Below are 25,820 nucleotides of genomic sequence, written 5' to 3'. Positions count from 1 at the left end.
AGTGTTTGCTGAAGAACCACAGAAAAGCAGGAAGAGAGGAGGAAAAAGGAAACATGGAGCAGCTCCAACAGGCAATGTGCCAGGTTAGTCCAGGAGTGTAGCCTTGGACAGGCATCTCTGTGAGTCATGTGGCTATGTGCAGAGCTGGGGCGACTCTGAGCATGGGGCAAAGGAGGAGAAAGACAGGTACAACATAAAGACAGACACCAAGACTGTAGCCCATTTTACTCACCCACTGGGGCCGTATAAGCTCCAGCAAAGGGTCAGGGTTTCAGCAGAAGCCCGGCCATGACCCAGGCAGGGTCGCCATGATGCCAGTCAGTGTCCGCTGGGGCAGAAGTAGTGGGAGCTGATGCTGTACTGCCAACTGTGTGACCCCAGAGTGAGCGATCCGAGGTCGGCTAAGCACAAGCAGACCCTGGCAGTTTCTTTAATAACAGGTCTTCCCTCGGGAACAATTTCTTACTTTCTGCAAACATCTTGCTTCCGTGGTCTAACCAGGCTCTCCTGATGAATCTGTTGAAACACGCCATGCTACAAAGGGTAACGGCTTACTGCACCCAGGGGCTTGTCACCCTACCACACTGGTTCCTAGAGGTCCCAGACAGGTGAGGAGTGACAGGTGCAACCGTGTAAAGGGTCCCCAATGGCAGGGAGAGCTGGAGTCCTCAGGCAGGAACACAGCCCGGAAGGCATAAGCTGGGACTTCTTGGGACATGCACATTTAGGGGAGGGACACGGAGCTGTGGGGCAGAAGTGCAAGTGGCTTCAGAATGGAGGACCCTGATAAGGCCTGGATAGCTGTGTCCGCACTGCGCTGTCTGTACCGAAGGCTGAGCACCATAGGCCACCACTCTTCCCGCCCACCCGGGGTCGTGGCTGTCTGTCCCAAGCTCCAGTAAGACAGCAGACCTGGGTGACCCTGGCACATGGTCTGCAAGGCCCACCAGGCCCCTGAGGAAGGAGGACCATGGGAGTCGCCTCGAACCACAGAAGTGCTGGCCGAGGGTGCTGGCGACTTCACGCCTCCCGTCGCCCTCCGCACACGTGTCACCTCTGGTGCAGCTGCAGGTCCCATTGCCCACCTTTCAATTCACATGGGCGCTGAATTTTTCTCCACCATCATTTCCTGGTACAGCTGCTGTGACAACCAGTGAGCCAGCTGTTGCCTGTTTCGTGTATTTATTTATTATTGTTTTAACTGGATCTTGGGAAAAGTCCAACCAGTCCATGCCTTTCCCTTTAGCTCCGGTCATGAATCAGCTCCTCACCACCACTGAGAAGCCTGCATTTCCTCTGCACAGGGATGGCTCAGCCTGGGCCGTCCCTGCAGCAGACCTGTTTCTTTCATTTGTATGGCAGTGACTTACACTCTCTGTGGGCTGATTTGTCCTCCTGAATTCCTCTTCATTTTCTCCTAAATCAAAACTTGGGGTCAGACCAGCTCCAGCTCCCGCTCCCGACAGAACAGCAGAGCTGACCCACGTCCCTCTCAGCCCTGCAGCCCTTGTTCCATCCACAAGGAGGTTCCATCCATCATCTTCCTTCACTCTTCACATCAGACACCCTGAGGGACTGAAAATGACATTTCCAGAAAGTGAACTGCAGCAGGAGGGCAACCGAAACATCAAGTGTAGTAACAAAAACGCTCATTGTGTGTAGCAGGGTTAGAAGAAACCTGTGTAACCTGGTCCTCCAGTTAGGTTGCCTGAGCCCCCTTCCTCCCACGCTCCCTCCCTTCCTTCCTTTCATGGCTCCCTCCTTCCATCAGGCCAAAGGTCACCCATGCTGGAGTCAGCTTAGTCTGGGGATGGTCTATTTCTGCTGTTCTATCTCATTGTCCCTGGGGTCCCCACGCTGAACTCAGAGGGTGGTGCCCCTGTGGTCAGACTGCAGATAGCCCAAGCCCTGCTGGGCCTCTCCCCACCTACTCTTCTCTACCCTCATTCCCATCCTTCCAGCAGCTTCCCTGTTGTCCCAGACCCTGTCCCTGCTGGCCTTTCTGGCCCTCGGCTCAGACTCATCCGGTGAGAAAGGGTCAGTGTCCTCCCCACTCTAAGCGTGTCACACACGTGCAGGGTGCTGGTCCTGGTTTTGACAGTTTCTGCTCTACTGAGAAAGCCCAGAAAGGAAGGAGGGGCAAAAAAAGGGGTGGGGGAGAAGAAGAGAAAGAAGGAAGGGAAAGAAGGAAGAGAGAGAGACAGAGGAAGGAAGAAGAAAACGACAAGCGATGAAGACAAGGAGGGCAGGAAGGGAAACAAAGGAGAGGAGGATGGAAGGGAGAGAGCGAAGGGGGAGGGAAGGAAGGAGGGAGGACCTAGTTCAAAGGAACGAAGCAAACAGTAGCAGGGTTGCTCTAGATCCATTCTAACTCCCCACGATATTCCTAGATCCAAGACACTAGACTTCTGAGTAAGTCGCAAAATTTAAGCAGCCAAACTCATACCCTGCCTCCATCATGTGTGTGGTACGGCGCTTTAGCGCCCCCTGGAGGCGCAGGTGAGCGTTCTCCAAACACCCGCAGTTCGAAGCGCAACCAGAAGGCGGGAGCTCACCGGGCCTTCTGGAGCCTGGACCAGAATCCATCAAGACACAGAACCATGGCACAAGGGGCTGCCCTCATCTCGCCGGAGTCTCCTTCACGCCTCTCCTCCTCCAACTGGAAAGGGAGCAGAGAGACTCCTGTGGGACGCTGACGTGAGCGCGCACTGCTGGCCGAGCAGGAGCGGCTCATGTGCACAGTCTGGGGACTCCTGACATGCGCAAGCCCACGGGATCTTACTAGACAGTGCGGGGAGCAGCGTGTACATCTTTTCTCAAGGGAAGAGTGAAATTCAGGAACAGGTCAAGATCCAATGTGGAATTTCTAGCAAGCTTGGACAGCAAGGGGGCAAAGCCGAGCTCTGCGAAGCCAGACACTCCCCGGAGCAGACCCGGGCTCCCACGGGCTCCCAAGGACAGGGACTTGGCTTTCTCGCGACAATTCTGAGCATATCTCTGGGAATGCCTGCCGGCAAGAAGGAAAACCGTCTCTCCAGGGAGTAGAGGGGACGTTACAAATGAGAATCAGACACCTCACTGTGCTGGGGGGCGGAGGCGGTGCAGTGGGAGGAGCCTGGGGTCCAGCAGGACAGGGCCTTGGCTCTGAGCTGCCCTCTCATGAACTCCCGATCCCATGACGCCTGGGGACAGCGGCCATAAACTAGTGAATAGGATTCTTCCTCCAAGCCCGTTGCTCTCATCACGCAACACAGCTGACTGCACGTGCAACTTGACTTGCAGCCTACATGGGCCCTTGTGAGAGAGGATTCCAGCCCTCCGTAGTCCTTCTCCTCCCCCCAAACATGGAGCTGGGGTTCCTCTTGGCCTGCAGTCCTAAGTCTGCCTCACGTTCTGTGCTGAAAGGACACGGAGGCCCCGTGTCCTCTCCATACTCCAGGACGTCAGGAGCCCCACCGAGGCAGCAGCAGACCTGGCCTTCACTGTGGTGTCCTGGCTCACAGGCCAGCACTGGCCCTGCCCAACCACTCCAGCAGGGGGCCAGGCCCTCACTGCCTGTGTTGCCCTTCACAGCCAGTGGGTCTGCATCCTTCCTCTAGGCTGTGGCCCATGGGGCTGGTTCCCCTGCTGCCCCAAGGCAGAACCCTCCTCCTCAAGGAACTCACCCAGGAACCTGCGCCAAGGCCTACCTGAAAAGGCCCTACCATCTTACAGGTCGGGCACTCTGTCTCCACAGCCTTCTCCCACCCACAGGCTCACACCCAACCAAGCCTGGAGAAAAACATTTGGGGAAAACGTGTCCATACTGACCACAGACATTTGCCGTCAGTATTTCCTTTCTGATGGGACAGCTGTTTACATAGCCTTTACTTTTCACTGGGTGTCCTGAATAACCGGCTGGGGATTTGAAGCACCCTAGATGTTACCTGTAGTTGTACGAAAGTCTATCATTTTGTATCAGCATGGCATCACTCCCAGCATACAAGGGAAGATTATCCATGAGATTTACTTACCTTCTGCAGCTGCTCCCCACCAGACTGCAGTGGGAGGTGTGTCGCCTTCACTCACCTGCTGCAAGAATGAACAACCAGCCAGGCATCCCTGGTTTGTGACCAAGCCACCACCATGGCACCACCAAGCCCAGTGCTAAGGGTTCCTGGAGCCAATGCTGGCCCCTACAAGACCCCTGTGCACCTCTCCCTGGCTGGTGTGGATGGGGATCCTCTCCCGGACTGCTGCCTGACTGTCGCAGATATCCCTGCCCAGTACTGGCAGGCTGAGCGGCACCTGCTTCTTGCTTTCCATAATTCGTGTCACTCCAAACCTCTCAATGTCTTTTCTGTCCACAGAAATGTCATGGGAAGGGAGGGAACATGGCAACTTTTCCCGGCCACCTCAGTTTTCACAGTGGGTTAGCCACTCAGGTTTATACACTGCTTAGTGAGAGGAGGAGGAGCCCACCACCGTAGCGAGGATGGGTGCCATGGTGAGATGAGCTACAGATATACAGTGGAGAGAAAGCTACATGTCAACAAAGATGAATTTTATTGAAAAGCAATGAACAGGGTACCACAGACTTGGATTACACAAAATATCAATATACGGTAAAACATGTGCTAATGTTATTAGATCAGAAGATCATCTTTGAGACTTTCACTGTACAGAATGAACACAGGACAGGTCACACCCCGCAAACTGTGCAAGTGTGTGCATGTGGTACTGGGGACGGAACCCAGGGTCCTGCGTGTGCCAGGCCCCAGCCCACACACTGCAAAGCTCTTTAAGTAGCATCACACCACACACATTACCTGAATTACGAGTCCGTCTGTTGGTAACTCTGGCTTGCAGGACTTTTCCTAACATGGGGACAAAATACGAAGAGAGTTGCTACAGTGCACCAGGGCCTCTCCTCCAGGTGCAAGCATCAAGCACCCCGCCACAAGTCCCCTGGAGAGAAACTGCCTGCGGGGGAGAGCCTGCTGCAGACCTCAAGTCACACTAGGAGGGAGCCGCGGTTTCCCAAGTCAGTCTTAAGGGGGCCCTATCACCAGTGTGGGCTGCATAAACGACACGATCCACTCCAGAAGCGGGGTGTGCAGGGCTCCTCCAAGAGGACCAGAACCAAGGACCAGAGAAGGTGCAGCGCTGGGTTTAAGGAACAACTGCAGTGTGCGCTCTATCCCAGCAGGCATCAAAGTCAAAGACCACTGTGCAACCCAGATGCAGCTCGGACCGGGCCATGCACACTTCGGCACTGGAAGCCACCACGAGGAGGGGGACGGTGCAGGGTCCAGAGCACCTGCTGCGCATCACTCCTCCTTCCTCCTCCTCCTCCTCTCTTTTCTCATCTCTTGAGCCTTCTTCAGCTCAGTCATCAGGTTCAAAGTCTTGCGCACCCACATAATCTAGAAACGATCATTTTGAGACATGTAAGAACTAAGATATGCAGCAAAGAAACAAACCCGCAAACACCAGCCACAGCACGCACCACAATGATCACAGCGTTGAGCAACAGTGGTGCAGAGAACATGATGGAAATGAACATCCCCCTGGAATCGAAGTACTGGTATTTGGAAAACAACCTGTTTTAAGAGAAAGACGAAAAATTCTTTGGCCTAACAGCACCCTCCAGCACCAGAGGATGGCGGAACAGCCAGTATCAGGGACACCGAGGTGCGCACGCTGCCCACGTGAGCAATGCCCCTCATGGAAGGTGGGGGTCACAGCCACCCTGCACTCGGCAGTCATGCAGGAAAGGCAGCACCAGGCTTCCGTGCAGTGTTACTCTCTAGAGGAAGCACCCAGGCTAAACACCACAGGTTAAAGGACCTGGCTGGCTGGATGGCAGGGTGGCAGTGGCAGGCAGGGCTGTCTGCAGGGAACACGAATAACAGCCAGCAACACTGGGAACCTGCCGTGTGCGTCACAAGCTCTGGGCTCTGCAGTGGACAACAGGGCCAGCCAGCTGCAGCCTCCCCTCCAAGGGGAGGAGGAGCTCCAGGACTTGTGTGCTGGTCCATCACACCCCACATGTTGTCACAAGTGAGGCAGAGTCAGCACCGGGGGGGCCACACTGTCTCGAGAGGGGCTGTGGCTGATAGGAGAGGGGCTGGGGGCAGGAGGCTAAGGTTACCTCCAGTTCATGGCAGCCACTTCATTGATGTACTCAGCACAGTAGACTAAGGCTGCTGAGAGAAGACGGAGATGGCATGTTAGAGGTCAGAGGGCAAGTCATTAATTCTTACAGAATAAACTCATCCATTCTTCACAATAGAAAATGAACAATGATAGAACACCAAGAGCTTCACAAGGTATTATTTCCATTTTAGCTGAAACATGAAATTTATAAACCTGTGAAGGTATAAAAATGCCCATTTAATAGAAAGCAGGCAGAACACATCCGGGGGTCTCAGTCAGACCCACGCAAGGCTGCTGTATGCAGGCACCTTCTCCCTGTGGCCCGGGCCCGTGACAACCACAGGTCGGCCCACGGGAAGCCACACAGCAGGCCGAGCTGAGGGGCTGGTACCACTGTCCTCGTTCACTGGCAGGAAATCACTGCGTGGGAGAAGCACAGGGCAGGGTCGAGGCCAGGCAATGTGGCCCTGCCGGGACTGCTGGCAGAGGGCTGTGTGGTCTGCTTGACCCTGACAGGTCTCCCTGAGGACCAGGGTCCTCCTAGGCTGCAGGGCACATGCCAAACCTCCAGCCATGTCAAACGCGAGGCCAACTTCACAGGCAGCAGAAATCACTACCCCTGCTACATACAACTGAAGAGAAGGCATCAGCAAATGTAAAAGCCTGGTGTTCAACTTTCTAGTATTAACTGGTCAGTTAAGTCAAAACATATAAACCTGCTGTACCAACCCCAGCAGTCTCCTGACCACCCTGCACAGCGGAGCCAGCAAGGCTGGACCAGCAGATCCTGAGGAAGGTGAGGAGAGGCCACGGCACACTGATGAGCACTGTGGAGCCGTGGGAAGGACCCACTGGGTGAGGGCTGCGGGCCTGGCCTGTCTCCCTTGTGAATCAGGCACTTGACACCCAACCTTTCCGATGTTTGAGAATTTAACAAGTCACAATACAAGGACAACGTGCAGAATCGGGCCTATTTTTTCCATGGCAACCACAGCCACCTCTCAGAAATCACAAATGCACACAGATTTACGTGTGTGGAACTGCTCACTGCTTCAGCTCACCCAAGGGGGCCACGACCTTCTCCAAGGTACTTAGCTCCGTGATGGCTCAGTGCTCGCAGAGCCCATTCTGCTCACCACTGACCCCCTGTGGCCTTTAGGACAGGACGGTATGGACTCTCACAGGAGGAGGGGATGTAGCGAGTCCAGCCACCCTCGTCTGCCCAGCATGGTTTCTGCGACGCACACACTCAACTGCACTCCAGTCTTCCTAAGGAACACCCTGTTCACATTTCTTAGACTGCACAGCCAGCAAAGTCTGTCTGAAATTAACTGGTGTTTTTATTACCAAACATCGCTCTTTTCACTGCCTTCATGATCATCTGGGAGGCAACCTCTCGTCATCCAGCAGCACACCTGTAATGTCTGGCTTCTCAGGCTGTGATTTCTCTGCGCTCTGACCAAGCTGCCCGCCTGTACCGACCCCTCCTCTGGGCTCTGCCCCGCGACCCTCACCTGGAGTAGAGCCTTCCTGACCTCATGCCCTGGCCAGTCAGCTTTTCCTTTTCTTTTCTTACTGACATTTTGTCCAGTCTTTCACCCTACACTATGGCTTTTTTTTTTCCATGCAAACTTTCTCAGTCACAGCATGAAGCTCCACCCTTTCTCTGAACTCCTGTAGCCCTTATCTTTAAAGTGACCAGGGTAATATCTGATTTTCTGCACAGACCCTTCCATCCTACTTTTCATTCTTCTTTCTATAGGAGGCAGTACAGAACTGAGCTCAAGCAGGAAAACGTCAGTGTAAAAGACAGTATTTCTCAAGGCCAAAGACTTCCTCACAGAACTGGTGTTCAGCACCAGCCCCAGCACAGAGGAGGCATTCAATTCATCTCTTTCAAATTTGATATCCTGACATTACAGTTTATCCACAGGACACCTGATGGCAGAGGCGGGAGGGGCTGTGAAAACATTTTCGTATCCTGAAGACACACACACACAGGACACAGTCACCTGACCATCACGGTGCAGGGGTCCCATGCTGTTGCACTCACCGAGGCTCAGGAAGAGACTGATCTGTAGTCTGTACCTCTGGGATGAGAAGCAAGTGAGCAGCAGGCAGAGCAAGTGGAAGACAGCCAGCCCCAGGAGCCACGGCTCGGTCCAGTCTGTCTGCTGTGAGGACAAACTGTTAGGCACCCATTCCCATGGGGCGGTGGGAGGCTGTGGACCCTCACTTACCTGCAAGAACAAGGCACTCAAAGAACACAGCGAGGTTGGCCAGAAATGTGGGGCAGGAAAAGGAGAAGGGGAGGAAATAATTCCCTCCACTGAATGTCCATGCACAAGTTTGTAACGATTCTGAAGTTTGAGCACACAGAACATCAACTCACCCCTTATGGTTGAATAGAACTATGTCTCTAATCTGGGTGAAGTCTAAGGGATTACTACGCTCTAAATGACAGGAAGTTAGGTCAAGTCGATGCACTTGTGCAACGTGATGCACTTTGTTACTCCCCAGGTTAAACTTGGACCCCGTGCTGTTCCTTAGCGCGGATCCTGGACCTCCTAATCTGCAGGACTTGATTTTCCTGCCTTCCGAAGTGCGCAGCCCTCCAAGCAGTGGTGTAGGCCAGGTCTCCCGTCTGGAGCTTCATAGCGGGCACTAGAGACACTCCAGACCCAGATCCTCCCACGGGAGGCTCAGCTTCACCCAGGCTGCTCAGTCCTTCCTTCCCAGAACCACCTCCCACGAGAGTTAAATCCTGCCCACAGCTGGGGCCTTGGGGCCCTTCAGGAACTTTGAGTGCCCAGGACTCTCAGCCAGGGGGCGGCCCCCGCCTCCTGTGCACCGGAACACCGAAAGACACAGCTGCGACCATCCCTGCCCCCTCCAGTAAAGCAGGACAGCCCGGTCAGCCGGCCAGCCCCCGCCTCTCGGCCATAACCCCGCCCACGTCCGCGCAGACCCCGCCTCTCGGTCGTAGCCCCGCCCACGTCCGCACAGACCCCGGCCCCCACGTCCAGCAGCGGTCTACGATACGGGGCAGAGAACCCGTGGTTCTCCCTCCAGCGGCCGCGAGTTACCGTGATCACCGCGGGGATGCTGACGGGGAAGGAGTTGACAGAGAACGCGGAAGGCATGATGTCCCGGAGGTCAATCCTCCCAACCGCCGCTGAGCTCTTCCGCCCCGCGCAGCTTGCGCTAGGTCTCATCTCGCGAGATCAGTAGAGGCGAACAGATTGGCAGCTTTGGGTCTTCTCGCGATAATTCGCCTTCTCCCTTTTTAAAATCAAGTCTCGCGTTAGTTTGTGAGAAGCTGAGATGAAGCCGAGGCTGGGTTTCTTCTCCGAATTTGCCCGGTAATTGAGCGGGACGTGGCAGATGATCCAGGCTGGGGGACTCCACGGGCCGGCGGGAACTATGTATGCTTTTGGGAATCTCAATTCTGCATTCCCGCCGTTTCTGTTCCGGAGCTGCCAGCGCAGCTCGCAGCGAGGGCGACTCACACCGGTACACCGGACCCGGCCCTCCTTCCCTCTCTCGGAAGACGGCCTTTTTGTTTTCTGTCCAAATCTTTCCATGTTTGTTTTGCTCTGGAAAGTATTGGTTTTAATAAATTGTAGCCATTTTTAATTGCAGGGCTCCAAGGTCCTGCGTCACCTCACCGGGCTTTGCGCCCACTTGTGACCTGTTCCCATTCTTACCCAAGGAAAGGGATGAGAAATGAAGAAAGCAAGACTGCCCTGACCTTCACGTGCAGAACCCTGGCCTGTGTGGCTGAGCCGCCTTGCGGACTCGAACAGGGGGCACCATGATGGCCTGCACGACGGGACTCGGCCAGCACAATATTTGTAGGTTCTATCTGGATGAAAACAGCAGTCAGCAAAGCTGATACGCTGACAGCTCCGGGCCTTAACTGCACTGCAGGTGCCTCTGCCTGCCCAGGGTTATACAGTTGTGCTAGACAGGACTGCGCCTCATCAGGGAGCCTCTCCCTGTAGGCTTTGTGCTACAGTTTGAGGGCTTGGAGGGGTGCTGTGATGCCCGAGGCTCCCGGTGTTCTCAGCCTTTAAAGGTATAGCCTGCAGGTTTGGAGAGTTCTCTGCCTTCAGCATTACTGCTTGAGGCTCCAAGTGCGCTCAGACCTTTGTGTTACAGCTGGGAGCCCAGTGTCATCGGCCTTCGGTATTGAATCTCTGGCCTCCGAGATACCGCACAGCCTTTAGAGTGTTACACAGCGAGGGCGCAGCTCTTGGTCCCCAGCATTAGAGCTCGGGGCTCTGAGTGCTCAGCCCTCAGAGTTACAGTTCTGGGCCTCTAAGGCCCGCAGCCTTTTGCATTGCAGTTGTAGGGCTTGGAGCATCCGCTCCCGCTCAGCGTGACTGCATAGGGCTGAGTGCCCACACACATCCCTGGACTGTTGATAGAACTCAGGCTGGGATTCTGCAAGGCCTTCAGCCCTTGGTGTTTTGGCTCTAGGGCATGTTGGCCCTGGCATCACAGCTCAGAGGTCCAAGTGCCCACAACCTTGGATTCTTAGTGCTACAGCTCTGGGGTTCTGAATCACACTGAGCGGGCAGGCTGCCCCTTGGCAACTATCCAGAGTATTTTAGCAGCTTCTGCTGGTCTCCACAGATTCCCATCAAAGGTCGCTACTCATCGCCAGTTGCTGCTAATTGTCACTGGATGCTGCTAATTGACACTGCTCTCTGGTAGTCACTGGTGCACAGAGCAGGTCTGTATCTAATCTGCATAACTAGGGTATGCACTAGAACTCTTGTAAACTGACGGGTGGAAGAGGAATGCTGCTTATATACCAGCAGAAGTTCTGTGATTGGTCCAACTTCATATTTGCTGATTGGTCTAAAGTTAAACCTGTGGATCCAAGCTTGTTGATTGGTCTAAATTCAGTTTGCTACTTAGTTCAAATTCCAGCCTGCTGCAGTGAGGAAAACATTTACCTGGAGCAGGTACACATCTCTGGTAGAAGTCAGGGACAAATGATTGACATGTCAGTGACAGATAATTGACGCCTGCTAGAAATAGGAGAAAATGGCCAGGCTAAAGTTGTGAGGGATGACCAAACCAAACTAATAAATCAGGGCAGATTCCATATACAACAGAAGACCAAAAATGAAAGTTCACATATTACAATTCCAGGGTTGCAACATTGGATGTTCTGTCCCTTTAAATTCACCTGGGACAATTCTGTCCCCTTTTCACAGGTGTCTGAGATCACCTCCTCCCACAGCAGTCCCTGCAGCAGGTGGTCCCTGAGGGTGAGAGCTGCAAGTGGAGGTCATGAGGTCGTTGGCCCACCCATCCACCCCTCATCCACCAGTGACACGTGGGGTGTTTTCACTCAATCAAGTGGACGCTGGTATGAGCCATGAAAGGGCAAGAAGGTGGATCTGCCTGTATGGGGCGTGGCAGACACTGGTGTTCTGGTCATTTCTGTGCCCAGCAAGGTAGGGATCAAGGAGTAAAGGAAGGTGGGGGCTCTTGGCCCATGGGGTCAGTGGCCTAGGAAAACCAGAGGGCACAAGTGGCTTGCAGCTTATTTATTCCAAGCTCGGTACCCAAAAGGGTCCAGGCTCTTCATGCTGCAGCCGAGTGAGGAAATGGCCATATTTAGCTCCAAGCAAAACACAAAGAAAAATCAGGTAAAATAAGACTTGTGTGTGCCGTAAATCTAACAGAGCCGCAGGTTCTTCCCACAGAAAGGCGGGGCAGTTCCCGAGGCTCCCAGAGGGTGGTGCTGTCGGACCATCGATGCTGGCATTGGCTGGGACACTAGAAAAGGACAAACTACAAATCACATCCCTGGTGAGATAGATAGCTCAAGTCCGTGTGTTCAGTGGGAGGTGTGCAGTAGACACACACTGTGGCCAGGAGGTGGCGAGGCCTCATTTTGTCCAGGGTCGCTGATGACAGAAGGGAGCAGCTGCCAGCCACAGGCAAAGGCAACCTCAGCATCTCGGCTCCTGGGCGCAGCAAGCAGCGTCGCTTCCTGAGGCACAGCGGCTCCCCCTGGTCTTCTGGACTTTGATCTAAAAAAGATGTAGGCTGGCGCCTCTCCTCCCTGGTCAAGGCTGCACACAGTAACGTGGAGGTGGGTGGGCTCTGTTGCTCATCTCACACCACACTATCGTCCGGTGACGGCCAGGAAGGGACAGCAGAAGTAACAGAGCCGAGCAACTCAGGCTGGGGTGGAGTCACCAACTTCCCCAAATGAGCCCAGGTCTCAGCGGAGTTGTCCTGACCCTGTCACACAGCCAGGATCAGTGGGCTGGCAAAGTCTCTCATCGTACCCCACGTTTTCATTACTGTCGTGAAACTCTCAAGACTGGGCACTCATTTTAACAAGGTTTATTTTGGCTGGCAGCTCTGGTCAAGGGCTGTGTCTGGCCGCCTGCTGGCAGAGCTGGCCCCAGCCCTCATGTGGTGACAGGGCAGCATGTGAATGTATCTCTGTCTCCAGGTGTCTCTCGCTCCTCAGAAGCCTCCAGGTCCAAAATGGGGTTGTGCCCTATGACCTAAATGATTCTCGTGACTGTCCCCCCACTTCCCCTTTCACCTGGGGATCCACAGAGACACACTCAACCCACATCTGAACCCCAGCACCCCAAGCATCTGCCTGCAGGAGCTGCAGGACTGGAGGACTGGAAAGACAGTGTCACCTGTATGACCACATCAGGGATTGTCACTGAGAGCATGATACTTGGGTATTCTGGGACTCTTCTGGTTTTTGTTTGTTTGTTTAAGACAGGGTCTTACTATGTACCCCACACTGGCTTTGAACTCACAGTGTGGTCCAGGCAGGTCTCAAACTCACATCGATCCTCCTGCCTCAGCCTCTTGAGTTCACCACATGTGGACTGGAACTCTAGTAAGATGGCTCATAGGTCCTGCTTAACTGCCTGGAAGGCAAGTGTGCCACACACAGGAACCAGGGCCCCCAGGAGCTGACCAAGTACTGCCACAACCCCAGTCCATTTTAAAGAATTTTAGTTGGAGACAGCGTCTTGCTAAGTCATTACATTTCTGGACTCCGACTTGTGATCTTCCTGCCTCAGCCTCTCCCAATGCTGGGATTACAGTGTGCACCACTGAGCCTGGCTGTAAATACATTTTAAGTACAATCTCGCTGGAGGAACACCTCTGGTAATGTTTATAAAAAAGGGCAAGACAGCCATGAGGACTTGGCGTTTATTCACACGTGCTCTAGAGCAAGCAGGTGCCTGCATTCAGAACAGTGTCATGGGAACGTTTGACAGAGAAATTGTTTTACATTGTCTGGGGCCTGTGGCCCTGGACCTAATCAGAAGCCTCAGCCATATGTGTCACCTCCCGTCCCTCTGCCCATGCCATGAATTTGGGGACAACACCAGCAGTGTCCAACTTCACTTCCAAGGGGCTCAGGCATCACACAGGCCAGAGTCACCTGAGATGTGTCACTGCCTCAGGCGCTCTGGATGGGATGTGCTGCGCTCTGCCATCTTGCCAGTGAGGAAGTTTCAGGCACAGGCAGGCAGGCCATGCATTCACACCCTTGACAAGGCCGAGAGGGCTGGCTCCTACATGCAGAGAGGGATCTGCGACCCACAGGCCGGTCCCTGCAGGAGAGAAGGGAGTGAGCCCAGGGCCTCCACCCCAGCTCCAATCAGCTTCAGTGGCGGCCTGGTGGGAGAAGCCAGGTCACCGGGCTGTGTCCTGAGGGGCTGCAGGGCCTGGCTCCTTCTCCTTCCTTTCCCACCCCAGCCCTGGGCAAGCAGCTGATTTTGTAACTGGTTTGGAGAAATGAGTTGTTTTCATCACATTTTGTCTGACTTAGCAATTCTCACTTGTCTGAATTTCTAACATGGGGTTGAGTTGTGACAAATTATCATTCCCTTTTAAATACAATTTGTCCCAGAGGAACTGGACAGAAGGAAGGCGTAGAACCACACAGCAGCACCTGTGTGCGGCTGCAAGAACAGCTGGGCATTTTTAGGGGCACCTTAAAGCTTCCCGAGAAATGGCTTTGCATGTTGCCACCTAACCAAAATGCAGGGGAGCCCACCTTCTCTGGGTGCTGAGCGCTCTGCAGCGAGGTCCCCACGTCCGGACGCGCTCTGCATCCCAGCGGGGCAGGGCTCTTCGCACCTCCCTCGGTGGCTGGCTGTTTGGACTCTGCGGTGCAGTGCATCCTGTGGGTGAGGGCATCCTGTGGGTGAGCTGGAGGAGCCCACGGCTGGTCCCCGCTGCAACCAGGAACGGGTGCTTCCTCCTGGGCAGATCCCGGAAGCCGCTCATGGGCTGGGGGCATCTCTCCCTCCAAGGCCTCCCTCAGATTCCCTCCCTTGCGACCCATGGTGCCTGCGGGTCAGTGGGGGCCAGGGCCCCAGCAGCCTGAGGAGGTGGCAGCCTGTGATGGTGCTGCCCTAGTTCCTTTACTTATTGAAGACACGCACGCGTCAACTCAAGCCCGAATCTCAAGCTGCAAGCTGGCTCCTTACTCTCTTCTCATCTATTTCTTCTGCAGAGAGAATTTTGCCAAACTGTGCTCACCAACCTCTGCTGCGGTGCTGTGTGGCAGCACCGACCTCACCTGCAGCTCTCCCAGGCATGAGCCTGGGGGTGGACACATCTGTCACCACCTCCAGGGGTCGTCTCTGCATTCTCAGCCCTCCTGGACCTGTGACACTTCTCCCCGTGGGAACTGTGTCTGGGATCGCGTTCCCAGGAGGAGGAGGTCACAGGACACCTGCAGTGTGCAGGGCCAGCTCCGTTTTCCCAGCAGAGGCTGCCAGGACCTCAGCAGGCCTCCCTGCTCTGAACACCGCAGTTACTGCCCTCCCTAGAGGTGGCTGTGATTGTTAATCTCACGCTTCAGTCATATCTGAGGATGGGTGCTGTGTGGTTGTCTTTGATCTCCAAGGAGCACGAAGTGCTGACCCCAGTGCAGGGCTGAGATTACATTAAACGTTGCATTAAAGCCTCTCAGCCCCGACATGCACTGCGTGTTTAATGACGAAGTGGCACCTTCACATTGCTAGTGGCAGACTGTCACATTCTTATTGCTTATCGAGATCTAAGATCTTTCTATTTGCTTAAGTTTTTAATTTCATTTATGATGGCTGATGCATATACTCATCTCAATGAACCCACGAAAGTCAAAAATCTCCCCCAGGGCATCCAAGTCCAGTGCAGCATCTTTTAGCAGCATCATCAGCTTGGCCCAATGGGCACCACCAGGTTGCACAAATTTACTTCATTATAAACTTGACATGTAATTCCACAGTCTAGTCATGACGCTAACTCTGCTCCATTCACGTATTTGCAGAGGTGCTGCCTGACCCAACAGCTGGCTTCAACAAGGGTTACTAGGAAATAACTTAATACTTTTTTGAGATCAAAACATTTACTGTTGAATACTTACTTTAGCCTTTAAAATGCAGGGGGTAGGGGTTTTTTAAGTCCTACAGATTTGCTACAGAGACCTAGATAGATAAACTGCATGTGTAAACCAGCCCAATTCTGGTAAGCCGCGATCGTGCAGAAACGTGTTTTCGGGCAGATTGCTTTTGCACCATACTCGCTGACAGACGTCCCACACTGGCCATTTCCGTGTGGCATGTCGCGATGCTATTGGGCGCCTCACTGCTTCTGTGTTATTTCTTTGGTCCACTGATCTGTTTCCAGAGTTAAAAGGAGATGAGTTTTCCTTAGCACGGGGGTCGTCCGTACTGTGGTGTCATGGTTTTCGGCGAAAATGAGCTTTCTTGTTAGCAGAGGCAGCCAACACGCGCCTTCTGGGCGATTGCTGTCTACGAGGTGTACAGGAAATGCTTTCTGTCCAGTGCATTACCTGTCATCCCTAAAGCAGCCCCGCACCGTAGCCACAACTGCTTTATTCATGGGGCTGGGGCTCAGGGAGGGGGCGTGGCCAGCAGGAGCCAGGAAAAGGGCAGAGAGGGAAAGCCTGCTGCTCTGACCTTACAGAGGCGTCTGCCCCAGCTTTCTCCCTGCAACTCACAGTGCAGTGGAAACACACAGCTTGGTTGAGGAGACAAATCTGAGCCCTGCACAGCACACGGGGAGAGGTTGTCCTGCCGGACGCCCAGCGGGACCCAGCATCCCGTGATTCAGCCCTCCGCTCCGCTCCAGTCACCTGTGAAGCTAAGGCTGTGTCACCAAGTATGCCTGACTTGGCTTTTCCAAAGACACCACCAAACAGAGAGACACCAAGGCCTTCGAAAAACATGTCTAAAAAGGAAGGACAACTACACTCCACAAACATGGCCTGATCTGATGAAAGGAAGAACACAGACTCCAAGTTTCAGGGAATGAAACACCAAGAACTTTCCTTGAGAGAGCGTCACGATGGCGAGCTTGCTCTCTTTGCACTCTTTCTTCTTCAGCGTGCCCATCAATGCTGTCTGTAAACAATGCATGACAGCGTGTGAGCGTCTTCCAGGGTCGAAAATCCTGTTCTCCCTGCGCCCTACCTATTCTCCCTGGGGAGGTACACTGCGGGCTGCCTGGCAGAGGTGTTGTCGGTGAAAGCAGGACCAAGGCCCAACCCTGCACACAGCTGAGGCCCCTGACCACAAGGTCCAGGTCAAAGCACTGAGCAGCCTGGACTCTGCGTAGGGGAAGCTAACGTGTACACTGTGGGCTCGCTGTGTCGGGACACAGGGCTGCCTGGGGCACCTGCAGAAGCCCCTCGGGTTCTCATGCATTAGTCACACGTCGTGGAAAGTACCCATTGCCTTTGGAGTTTATAATGCACATCACCAGTAGGACTAATTGATACAAAATACAACTGAGAATATTGGAAAGGCATAGTGCAGTTTACTGCACACACAGAATGACAAAACAATCACATTTCAGGGGCCCCAAAACTGAAGATGATAGAGAAAAATTAGTGTCAGTGTAACAAGAAAAACCAGAGCAAATTAATGAGGATGGGAATTGCACAGAGTCCCATTTTCTGCTAATTAATAGTCAATGAACAGGTCCTGATGCATTCAGGCTGAGGTGTTGACCTAGGAAATCTGAAATGGAAGAAACAGAGGCACAGACTGTAGCCCATGGTCTAACTCCTAAAATGGACATGGCCACGAATGGAAAAACCAGCTCGTTAAATGTAAACTAGTACAACCACTGTGGAAATCAGTACAGAGACTCCGCAAAAAACTGAATCTAGAAACACCACTCAACCCAGCCAATCTCCTACTAGGTATCTCCCCAAACGAGTTGGAGACAGCGTGCCACAGGGACCAATGCACATCTGTGTTTATAGCCCCAAGACACAATCGCTACACCTTGGGAGGGGCTGTCATCAACAGATGAGTGGATAAAGAAACTGGTGGTTACTGGCAAGGGAGTACTATACTACCACAAAGAAGGATCAACTGGAGTCATTTGCAAGGAAGGGATGCACCTGGAGACCATAATGTTAAGTGATATAAGTCAGACACACAAGCTCAAGTGTCACATGGTTTCTCTTACATGAGAAAACCAACGTAGAAATAAAGAGCAAAGAAGAAAAAAAAAAGATAATAGGAAGTAGGAGATGGATCTTTCTCAAATGGGAAGGGGATCAAGAGATGAAGGGAGAGAAGAGGAGGGGAGGGAAAGAGTGGACAAGGAATTAGGATGTGTTCGTCACACGCACCAGCTCCTCACAGGGAACAGAAACACCATAAACTGCAAACATGGACCGATAAAAAAACAAACAGAAGCAAGCACTAAAATATCAAGTACAGAAGTTGCACATGAAATAATTCAGCTTGGGGGAAATTTTAATGAAACAAAGTGTTGAGAATTGGGTCTATTTTAGCAGTGTAAAAAAGGTTGATAATGCACTTAACTCTGCATGACAGGTTTCAGTGTTGGCATATTTCTTACTGAAATGTTTAAGAACCGGAAATATCTTTTTTTCTTTTTCTTAGACAGTGTCTCGTGTATAGTTCAGGTTGGCCTTAAATGCACTACATAGCCCAGTTTGGCTTCAATCTCACAGGGATGCTCCTGCCTCAGCCTCCCAAGCACCAGGATGACAGGTGTGGGCTACTAGGCCTGGTAGGAGACTACTTCCTCCTTACTCTTCCTCCTTCTGGTCCAGATGGGGGAAGCCATGGCTTCTTAGACTTTATGCCAGTGTTTGTCTTAATTTAGTCCCCCAAAAGGAAGCACTGTCTATCAGGAAAATAATGGTGTTCAAAAAGCTCAGTTCTTCAAAGTTGTGTGGAGAGAGGCAACAGACAGTGGGTAAGTGGAGGCTCTTCCCACAGCCAGGGAGAGAGCACACCTGGGGACCCAGCCAGGTTCCTTCTGCAGAGCACGTGTGGGTGACGGAATCCCAGGACTGGCTGTGGAGACTTTAAGCTGCAGCACCACTTCCAACAAAAACCCAACCTCATCCTGCCGGAGAGCTGCCATGTCCAGGGCCTTCCCCGCCCATAAAGCCTTCCTGAGATGAGAGGCTTCTGTCCTGGCAGAGGGCATCTCCTGCAAGCCCAGAGCCCCACACGCCCAGGCTTGTGAGCCATCCTTCCCCTATCACTGCCAGAAGCACCACTGTGCCCGGCAGAAGAGCTCTGAGACCATGGTGTCTGGGAAGCGGGTGACTGGCTTCAGAACAGGGAGCACCTGCACCGCCAGCCGTGCCCAGGGGAGAGGAGCCTGCCCGAGTCTAAGAAGCCGTTGAGGAAGAGGCACTCACCACCTGCAGATCACCGTCCAGGTGACGCCCACCAAGATGCCGATCAGCAGCGCCCCCAGTGCAAGGGAGACCCAGGATGCCCGCGGAAGCCTGCCAGAGTCTGGCACAGGAGGAGACGAGTGAGGGGCAGCCTGGTAGCCCCACGAGGAGGGAGCATCATCCCTCCTCATGGAAAGTCATGCGACCCCAAGGTCCAGCCTGAGCTCAGTGGACAGCAGGGCCTCACAGCTGTGGGTCAGGGACAGGAAAGACCTTCTGGTCCCAGCCAGGCAGGGCACAGAGCACCCTGCACAAAACTCAGCCCGGGCACCTGGACCTCAAGAAGACTCTGGGTCAGGAAGTTGGGCCAGGCCATTGTCCTGAGGGCAGCGCTGAGCACCCAGGACCACGGGGCAAACACAGATGGCAGACAGCGGTCAGCAGCCCTGCCCTGTCCCAGTCCAGAGAGTGCTGTGGCCTCCCCCTTGGGACCTGGCTGGCAGCTGCTTTCCAGAAACTGCCAGCAGAGTAGGAGGAAGTGCCCACCTACGCAGGTCCTGGCATCCTCGGCCAGCACGTAGGGGTCGGTGCACAGGCACTGGAAGCCGCCCCTGGTGTTCCTGCAGCGAGCAGAGGCATGGCAGGGTGGGAGCACCAGGTCTGCACACTCATCCACATCTGCAGAGACAGAGACAGCAGATGGTCAGCCGGGGAAGGGAGAGCCACGTGCCTGGCCCTGCAGAGCCCTCCGGGGACCCTGCTTCCAGCTGTGTGGCTGCTGTGGCTCCCCACGGAGAGGGGAACCCACGGACATGGAATCCAGAACCTGGACACCTGGAGGCGCTGCTCCGGGCCCCACCGGCTCCCCAAGGTTGGGGACACCATCCCGCCCGCCTGCCATGCTGACCCATCCACCCGGCCTCCTCCATCTCTCAGAAAGCAGCTCCGAGCTGGTCCTGATCAGAGAACCAAAGTCCTTCACTTTTCCAGCCTTCAAGAGCATAAGCCCTGGCAGCCAGCACTGGTTTAATTATATCAGGTTGATGGATCCACTTCCATCCACACTACGTGGGGTGCTGTGCACTCCTGAGGCTAACAGTGGGCTGAGCTGTATGTTTCTATGGGTCTACTTTAGCAGTGTAAAAAAGGTTGATAATGCACTTAACTCTGCATCACAGGTTTTCATTGTTGGCATATTTCTTACTGAAATGTTTAAGTAGGAAATATCTTTTTTTTGGGGGGGGCAGGGTCTTGTGTATAGTTCAGGTTAGCTTTAAATGCACTACATAGCCCAGGTTGGCTGTGACAGATCGCAGCAAACCAATGGCTTAGAAAAGGTACTCATTCCCTCTGGTCTAGATGCCGAAGTCAGAAATCCAGGCGTGGACAGGAGGGCGCCGCCCCCAAGGTTTGGACGATCCCTCAGCCCTCCCCACATCAGAGCTCGCTGCCACCTTCCCATTCCCGCACATGTCCTTCAAGCCCATCTTCACGCAGCCACTGGGCCTCTGCGTCCTCATCTAAAGGACTCGGGGCTCTGGGTCAGGGCCATCAAGGACTGTGCTACAATCAGTAACCGCCTAGCGTGACAGGTGAGGTGTGGATGCACCTATCATGGGTCAGTCGGCCACAGCGCTTGCTCTCTGTGACCCACTCATTCATGGGAGCCTGCGGCGGGGCCTGGCACTCCAGTCTCCTCGCCATGGGCCACGCTGGGCACAGGTGACTGGTCCACCCTGGCTGGGTGACACTGCTCTGGCAGAAGAGGAGGAGCTAGGCTGGGCTGGCGGTGCCCACAGGTTCCCGTCTGACCCGCACACAGGGAGGCACTGTGTGTTGGGCAAGAATCAAGGTTTCCAGAAAGAGCAGGCTGCGGGTCCAGATCTCCCCAGAAACATCTGCGCAGATGTCCCTGCTGCTCTCAGCGCACCTCGCTGATGCCTATCTTTCAGATACAAACAGACACACAGCGGCTGTCTGCTGTCCTCTGTGTGTCACCTCCAGTGATAACTACTGGGAAAGGCCACAGACTGCAGCCTTCATCTGCCAGAATCCGTGGCATAAGAGCTCAGGTGAGACACAATCTGTTTGCTGGGTTTTCCTATTAAATTCTCACCTGCGTGGATTTTAGTTCATAAATGGGAGTTGAACCTCACTGACCTTTGCAGATGGGCGGCGGGGCATCCCACCCATCTGGGGTGCAAGTGACCTGCTCCTGCCCGTGAAGCTGGTATCCATGGTGACAGGAATACACCAGCACATGCTTTCCGGCGTCCTCGCAGTGCATGAAGTCCCCATCCTCCACTTTGTCTGGTAAGCTGCACCTGTCATCTACACAACAGTGAAGTCAAAACACAGTCAGCTACAGCCCAACACCAGCAGGGCTGGCACCCAGCCCCCAGAGTTGCTGTGCGCAGAGAGGCAGCTGTCAGGAGGGGGTCTGCTCACTGTTTCTCATCTAGGCTGGAAGTGCTGGAAGGGTGTGTGTATCCATGTGTGTCCCTATGTGTGAGTATTTATTTCAACAAAGGGGCTCTAGCCTCAGGAGAAGGCATCACTGCCTAGTTCCTGAGCTCCTGTGCAGAGCACAGGCTTGCATGTGTCACACATCAGAGAGCAAGCTCTCTGTGTGGGTGGAGGCACGTGGGCTGACGAAGTCTTCACCACGAGCAGGTGCACATGAAGCCACAGTCAGGACCTTGGCTTTACAGAGCTTGCCCTGAGGATCCCGCATGTGGCCAAATGCTATTCACCATCTTTGCTCCTCCGAAGGTGTGATCTCAAGTGCTGTCCCCAGGACTAGGCAGACCACATACACCTGCCGGCCCTGGACAACCGGGTGCAGAGACAGCACAGTGCTCAGAGCCTGAGTGTGGACAAGGCCTAGGGCCACCACGAGAGCCCTGGCTCTCAGCTTTCCTGTCGAGGTTGGGGGGATGGAGGGCAAGGCTGGGCCACAGTGATTCTTCAGAAGCTCAGGCATGAGCCTGGCCTGCTTTCTCCGACCCAGTTGGTGCCACAACATGCAATCCAGGGTCCCAGCTCACCTTGCAGGAAGGTCTCCCTCCAAGCTTCCAGGTCCAGGCCGGGGATGCGTTCACAGGACTCAAAGTCCTGGGGGAACCGCCCGACACGGAAGGCGTCCCTGGGCACATGGGTGAGGCCAGAGTTGTCGCAGACAACCCGAGACAGGGAGTGCTTTTCCAGCTCCTGCCGCTGAGCCTCTGTGAAGACCCGGCTGTTCTCCCACCAAAACCTGCAGAGGAGGCACAGGTGAGTGGACAGGCCTGGCTCAAGCCGCTTCTAGAACAAGTGCAACGACACAGGAGTCTGGTCAGGTGGGGCTGCACCCGGAACAGGTCTGAGAGCCGCCTGCAGCCCCCACCTCCAGGGAAACGACGTCTCCCACCAGCCGCTGAGCCAGGGCCCCAAGCTCCTGACCTGAGGCCCATGAGCCCTGAGTCACCTTTGTTGTATCGAGTTTCCTTCCCCCACTGCTTGGGAATAAATTCCTTTGGGATGTGACAGCACTTGCTCTACACAAATCCCAGGCACGGGCTAGGAGGATGATCAGTCACCCATGAGGCAATGTGATTTCATGAGATGCCTGCTCATGTAGTCAGAAATATGGGAAATCAGCAATAGTTTGCTTTCAGACTCTTAGGAGACTTTGCACGCCTTTCCTTTTGTAACCACACCATTCGGCTGCCAGATGTGAAAGCTGAGAGGCGACTTGCCCAGGCCCCAAGTCTCCAACAGTGGAGTCAGCGTTTGGACCCAGACTTGCTGCCCCCCACTCCCGCCAGAGTGGAGTGCGCCGGCCCTGCATGTGCAAGAGGCCGCCCTGGTCCCCACCTGTCCCCGTCCCTCAGTGCCTTCATCTGCCTCCCGATGATACAGGCAAACAAGGGGCCGGTCCGGGCCCCCGGCAGGAAGTCCTCAGCCAGGCCACCCAGCCACACGTCGATGTTGTCTGCATGCTTGTAGAGGGCCAGGATCCTGTCCGCCACGCTCCTATTGGCAACAGCCCCATGCAGGTCGGCCGGGGTCTGCAGTTGAGGCAGCCCGCAGAGCTCTCTCCATGCATTGTACCCTACACAGGAGCAGCAGGAGGCACTGAGCTACAGCACAGACCCAGGGGCCCCACAGCACCTGCCTCACCTTCCCTGTGGCACAGGGACCGGGTCACAGCCCTGTCTCTATCCCTGCAGCACAGAGGACCTGTCCAGTGCAACTTGGGCTCTCTGGGAGAGTCTGTGCTGAGGCCCAGCCCGGGCAGGTGTCATGTTGTTACTGGGCTCCACGGAGCTGCAGAGCCGGCTTTCCTGCCACAGTCTGCTCCTCAGCAGCCCTGGACACACAGGGAACACTGGTTCGTGCCCCCCCCCATACACACATGCACAGGGAAATGGGCACAGGCACGCGTACATCTCCCTGACCTGCCTGATCACCCCATGCACTGAAGACCTTGCACATTTTCCCTTCTGGCCAGGGCCAGAGAAGTCCTACTGCGGCCTAGTGCCTGGCTCCTCTCACTGTGCTTCCTCTGCCCATGGACCCAGCACCCAAGCTACTCCCTCCCACGTCCTCTGCCCAGGCTCCAGCTCTGCTGGGCTGCTGGCCATGCCATCTGGCACCCTTCTGGGAGCTACCCATGGCCCCAGCCTGTACAGCTTCCCCTCCTGGACCCTCCATCTCCCCATCCTTCTGTCCCTCCATCCCTTCCTCCTGCTCTCCCCAGGTCCCCCTGCGTAGCTCTCCCTGTAGCCCACCTGCCCTTCCTTCTCCTCATCCTACCCTCTGCAGGTCTTATAAGACCCTGCCTCCTCTTTCGTGGGCCCGGGTGTGCTGTGGGCACGCTGTGGGCATGCTGGAAGTGCTCTGAGGACCAGCAGCTGACCTCCATAGGAGCCCAGCAGGTGAGGCCAGGGGCAGGGCTCAGGGAAGGCCATGGGAGCTGAGGGAAGAGGAGGCCTCAAGGGACACAGAACAGGAAGGGCAGGACACAGGCAGGGCACAGGGTTCTGCAGGCCTAGGTGGCACAGACAGTGACCACACTGGCTGTGGTCAGGGGCAGCTCTGAGGCTTGACACATTCTCCACTGGCCCCAGGGGCCTAGGGCGGTGGGCTGGGGAAGGAGGAGAGGAGATGGGCATCCACTCTTCCAAGGAACTTCCTGGGACACCTGGCACAAACTTGCCAAGATCTGGTCCCCTAGGTTCCCATCCCGCCTCACCCCAGCTCTGGCTCCTGAATGCCCAGGCTCCTTCTGCCTGGGGGCTCAGTACCCTCTGGGGCCAACTCTTTCTGGAGTGGCTGGAAGACGCCTCCTGGGTGAAGGAAACAGCCTGACTGCTCACGGCTGTCTCCCAGAGAACAGGCTTCTAGCCACTATCACCTGCACTGGGGAGAAGTGGTCGGAAGGAGCCACTCACCTGGCAGGCCATGGTCCCGGCCCCTCTGCAGGTTGAGTGATGCCAGGTCTAAGGAGCCAGGGGTGGACAGCACGAAGAGCCTCTCGGTGAGCTCCTCATTCATCAGCTGCTCAGGCACCTGCAGCTTAGCCGGCCTGGCGAGAAGGCCCCGCAGGAGGGGGTCCACGCCACCTGGACAAGGTCACACGGCGGAGTCCCTGCTGCCCTCAAAGGAACTGGCAATTTCTGAACCACGCAGTCCCTTTGTTTTCAAAAGACCCCTGAGTGCAAGTTCACGAGTCGCTGTACGTGCCCGGGCTGTGGGTTAGCATTGAGCTGGAGCTGACTGTGCTGGGTGCTAGGGACAGCCCTGCAGGCTCCCAGGGGCCCCAGAGACTTGCCCTCATCCCCAAAGTCTTTCCTTAGATTCAAAGCAGAGACTGTATGGCCATTCACTGGACTCTGCTGCCCAGAACAGTGAGAAAGAGGAGTGTGGTACCTGGGAGCTGTCGGGGATCCAGGGACCCACTCCACCACCCAGGAAGGCCCAGGGCCTCCTCACAGAAGCCCCAGAAGAGAAGTGACCAATTTTGAATATTCCAGACAGCCAGAAAGAACATGGGGGAAAGGAACAGAAAGAAAAGATGGGACTAACCCTCCAGCATCTAGCCAGGCAATTAAAATGTTTTCTGCCACCAAGGATACCTGAGTCGTGGGCACCCTAAGGCCCATGGTGACTCCTGGCCAGACAGCAGGGCAGAGCTCAGTGGTGAAGGGAGCCTGGAATCCAATGCCATGCACTACCAGAAAAAGGGGTCTCCACTCCAGTGTCTTGAAACCCTCGCGGAGAGTCCCTGCATCTTCTCCATCTATCCCGAGTTCCCACAACAGGGGAACTGATGAGCAGCTCATCTTTTAAGATGCTTTGAACACATTTTCCCCAACAAACACTGATCATTTGGAAGGGATCAGCCAAGAGCCACAGAGGCAGTGACACTGAGCCAGGTGGCTGAGTAGGCTGCAGGCTGGGACCCACCTTCCCCGATGAGCCTCCAGGGGTTGAAGAAGGCATCGCCCAGCCGCAGCGGGGGCAGGTCCGGGTGGTCCTTGAAGGCCACATCCAGCCGCCTGGCCAGGGGATGAATGGTGGCGTGGCCGAAGCGGAAGGCAGCGGTGGAGAAGATATTGGATACCGTGGGGTTCACAGCGGGGTCGTAGCCTTCGTAGGGGCCTACATACCGGCGGAAGGCGTCAGGACCCAGGATCCTGGGGACGTAGTCCCTCAGGGTGATGATCTGTAGAGCGGAAGCGGGAGGTTCAGGGCCAGCCTAGGACATGAGGCAGGTCTAGACCGGCAGACAGGGAGGACCCCGCCCTCGTGACAGCCCCTGGCTTCTTGTCAGCGCCAGAGCAGTGCAGGAGGAGGACGGTTCTGGCGAGGACCCAGTCCCTCAGGTGCCCAACACGATCTCGCCCACACATTCCCGGGGACCCACTGTGTGCACAGTGGCACCGGGGAGCCGCTCGGCGCCGTCCCGCCCTCACCTGGTGCAGGGCGCCCACCACCTTGCGCG

General features: G+C 55.0%; 2 protein-coding genes and 1 long non-coding RNA gene across 6 annotated transcripts in view; 1 reads left to right on the top strand and 2 right to left on the bottom strand.

Moving 5' to 3' along the window:
• Positions 1 to 4,534: 4,534 nt before the first annotated feature.
• Tmem18 (transmembrane protein 18) lies at positions 4,535 to 9,369 on the bottom strand. Of its 4 annotated transcripts, none has more exons than XM_010622675.2 (5): positions 8,379 to 9,308; positions 8,192 to 8,312; positions 6,134 to 6,188; positions 5,489 to 5,582; positions 4,535 to 5,405 (listed from the first exon to the last, which is right to left on the bottom strand). In XM_010622675.2, the coding sequence occupies exons 1-5, from the start codon at positions 8,520 to 8,522 to the stop codon at positions 5,310 to 5,312; spliced, it is 510 nt and encodes a 169-aa protein (XP_010620977.1). In that variant the 5' UTR covers positions 8,523 to 9,308; the 3' UTR covers positions 4,535 to 5,309. The 4 variants fall into 4 exon arrangements, with proteins under 4 accessions (XP_010620977.1, XP_010620976.1, XP_033611933.1 ...); XM_010622676.3 differs by having other exon boundaries at positions 4,537 to 5,405; positions 9,225 to 9,369; XM_010622674.3 differs by having other exon boundaries at positions 8,192 to 9,308.
• Positions 9,370 to 9,435: 66 nt separating this feature from the next.
• LOC104861306 lies at positions 9,436 to 10,938 on the top strand. The gene is made up of 3 exons (XR_779971.3): positions 9,436 to 9,500; positions 9,781 to 9,992; positions 10,777 to 10,938. It is a non-coding gene; the product is annotated as an uncharacterized LOC104861306 (long non-coding RNA).
• Positions 10,939 to 13,718: 2,780 nt separating this feature from the next.
• The window catches only part of Tpo (thyroid peroxidase), a 25,687-nt gene continuing 13,585 nt past the window's right edge, over positions 13,719 to 25,820 (bottom strand). Inside the window, exons 9-18 of the mRNA XM_019207295.1 lie at positions 25,792 to 25,812; positions 25,283 to 25,541; positions 24,268 to 24,438; positions 22,688 to 22,925; positions 21,880 to 22,088; positions 20,993 to 21,163; positions 19,379 to 19,510; positions 18,854 to 18,953; positions 14,204 to 14,330; positions 13,719 to 13,757 (exon numbers count right to left, since the gene is read on the bottom strand). Of these exons, the coding sequence (XP_019062840.1) occupies positions 13,719 to 13,757; positions 14,204 to 14,330; positions 18,854 to 18,953; positions 19,379 to 19,510; positions 20,993 to 21,163; positions 21,880 to 22,088; positions 22,688 to 22,925; positions 24,268 to 24,438; positions 25,283 to 25,541; positions 25,792 to 25,812 (1,467 nt within the window). The remainder of the gene's footprint in view (positions 13,758 to 14,203; positions 14,331 to 18,853; positions 18,954 to 19,378; positions 19,511 to 20,992; positions 21,164 to 21,879; positions 22,089 to 22,687; positions 22,926 to 24,267; positions 24,439 to 25,282; positions 25,542 to 25,791; positions 25,813 to 25,820) is intronic.

This window comes from Fukomys damarensis, unplaced genomic scaffold (genome assembly GCF_012274545.1).
Source record: "Fukomys damarensis isolate Sample0158 unplaced genomic scaffold, DMR_v1.0_HiC HiC_scaffold_25, whole genome shotgun sequence".
Classification (NCBI taxonomy): domain Eukaryota; kingdom Metazoa; phylum Chordata; class Mammalia; order Rodentia; family Bathyergidae; genus Fukomys; species Fukomys damarensis.
This window is presented reverse-complemented; position numbering and strand designations above follow the sequence as displayed.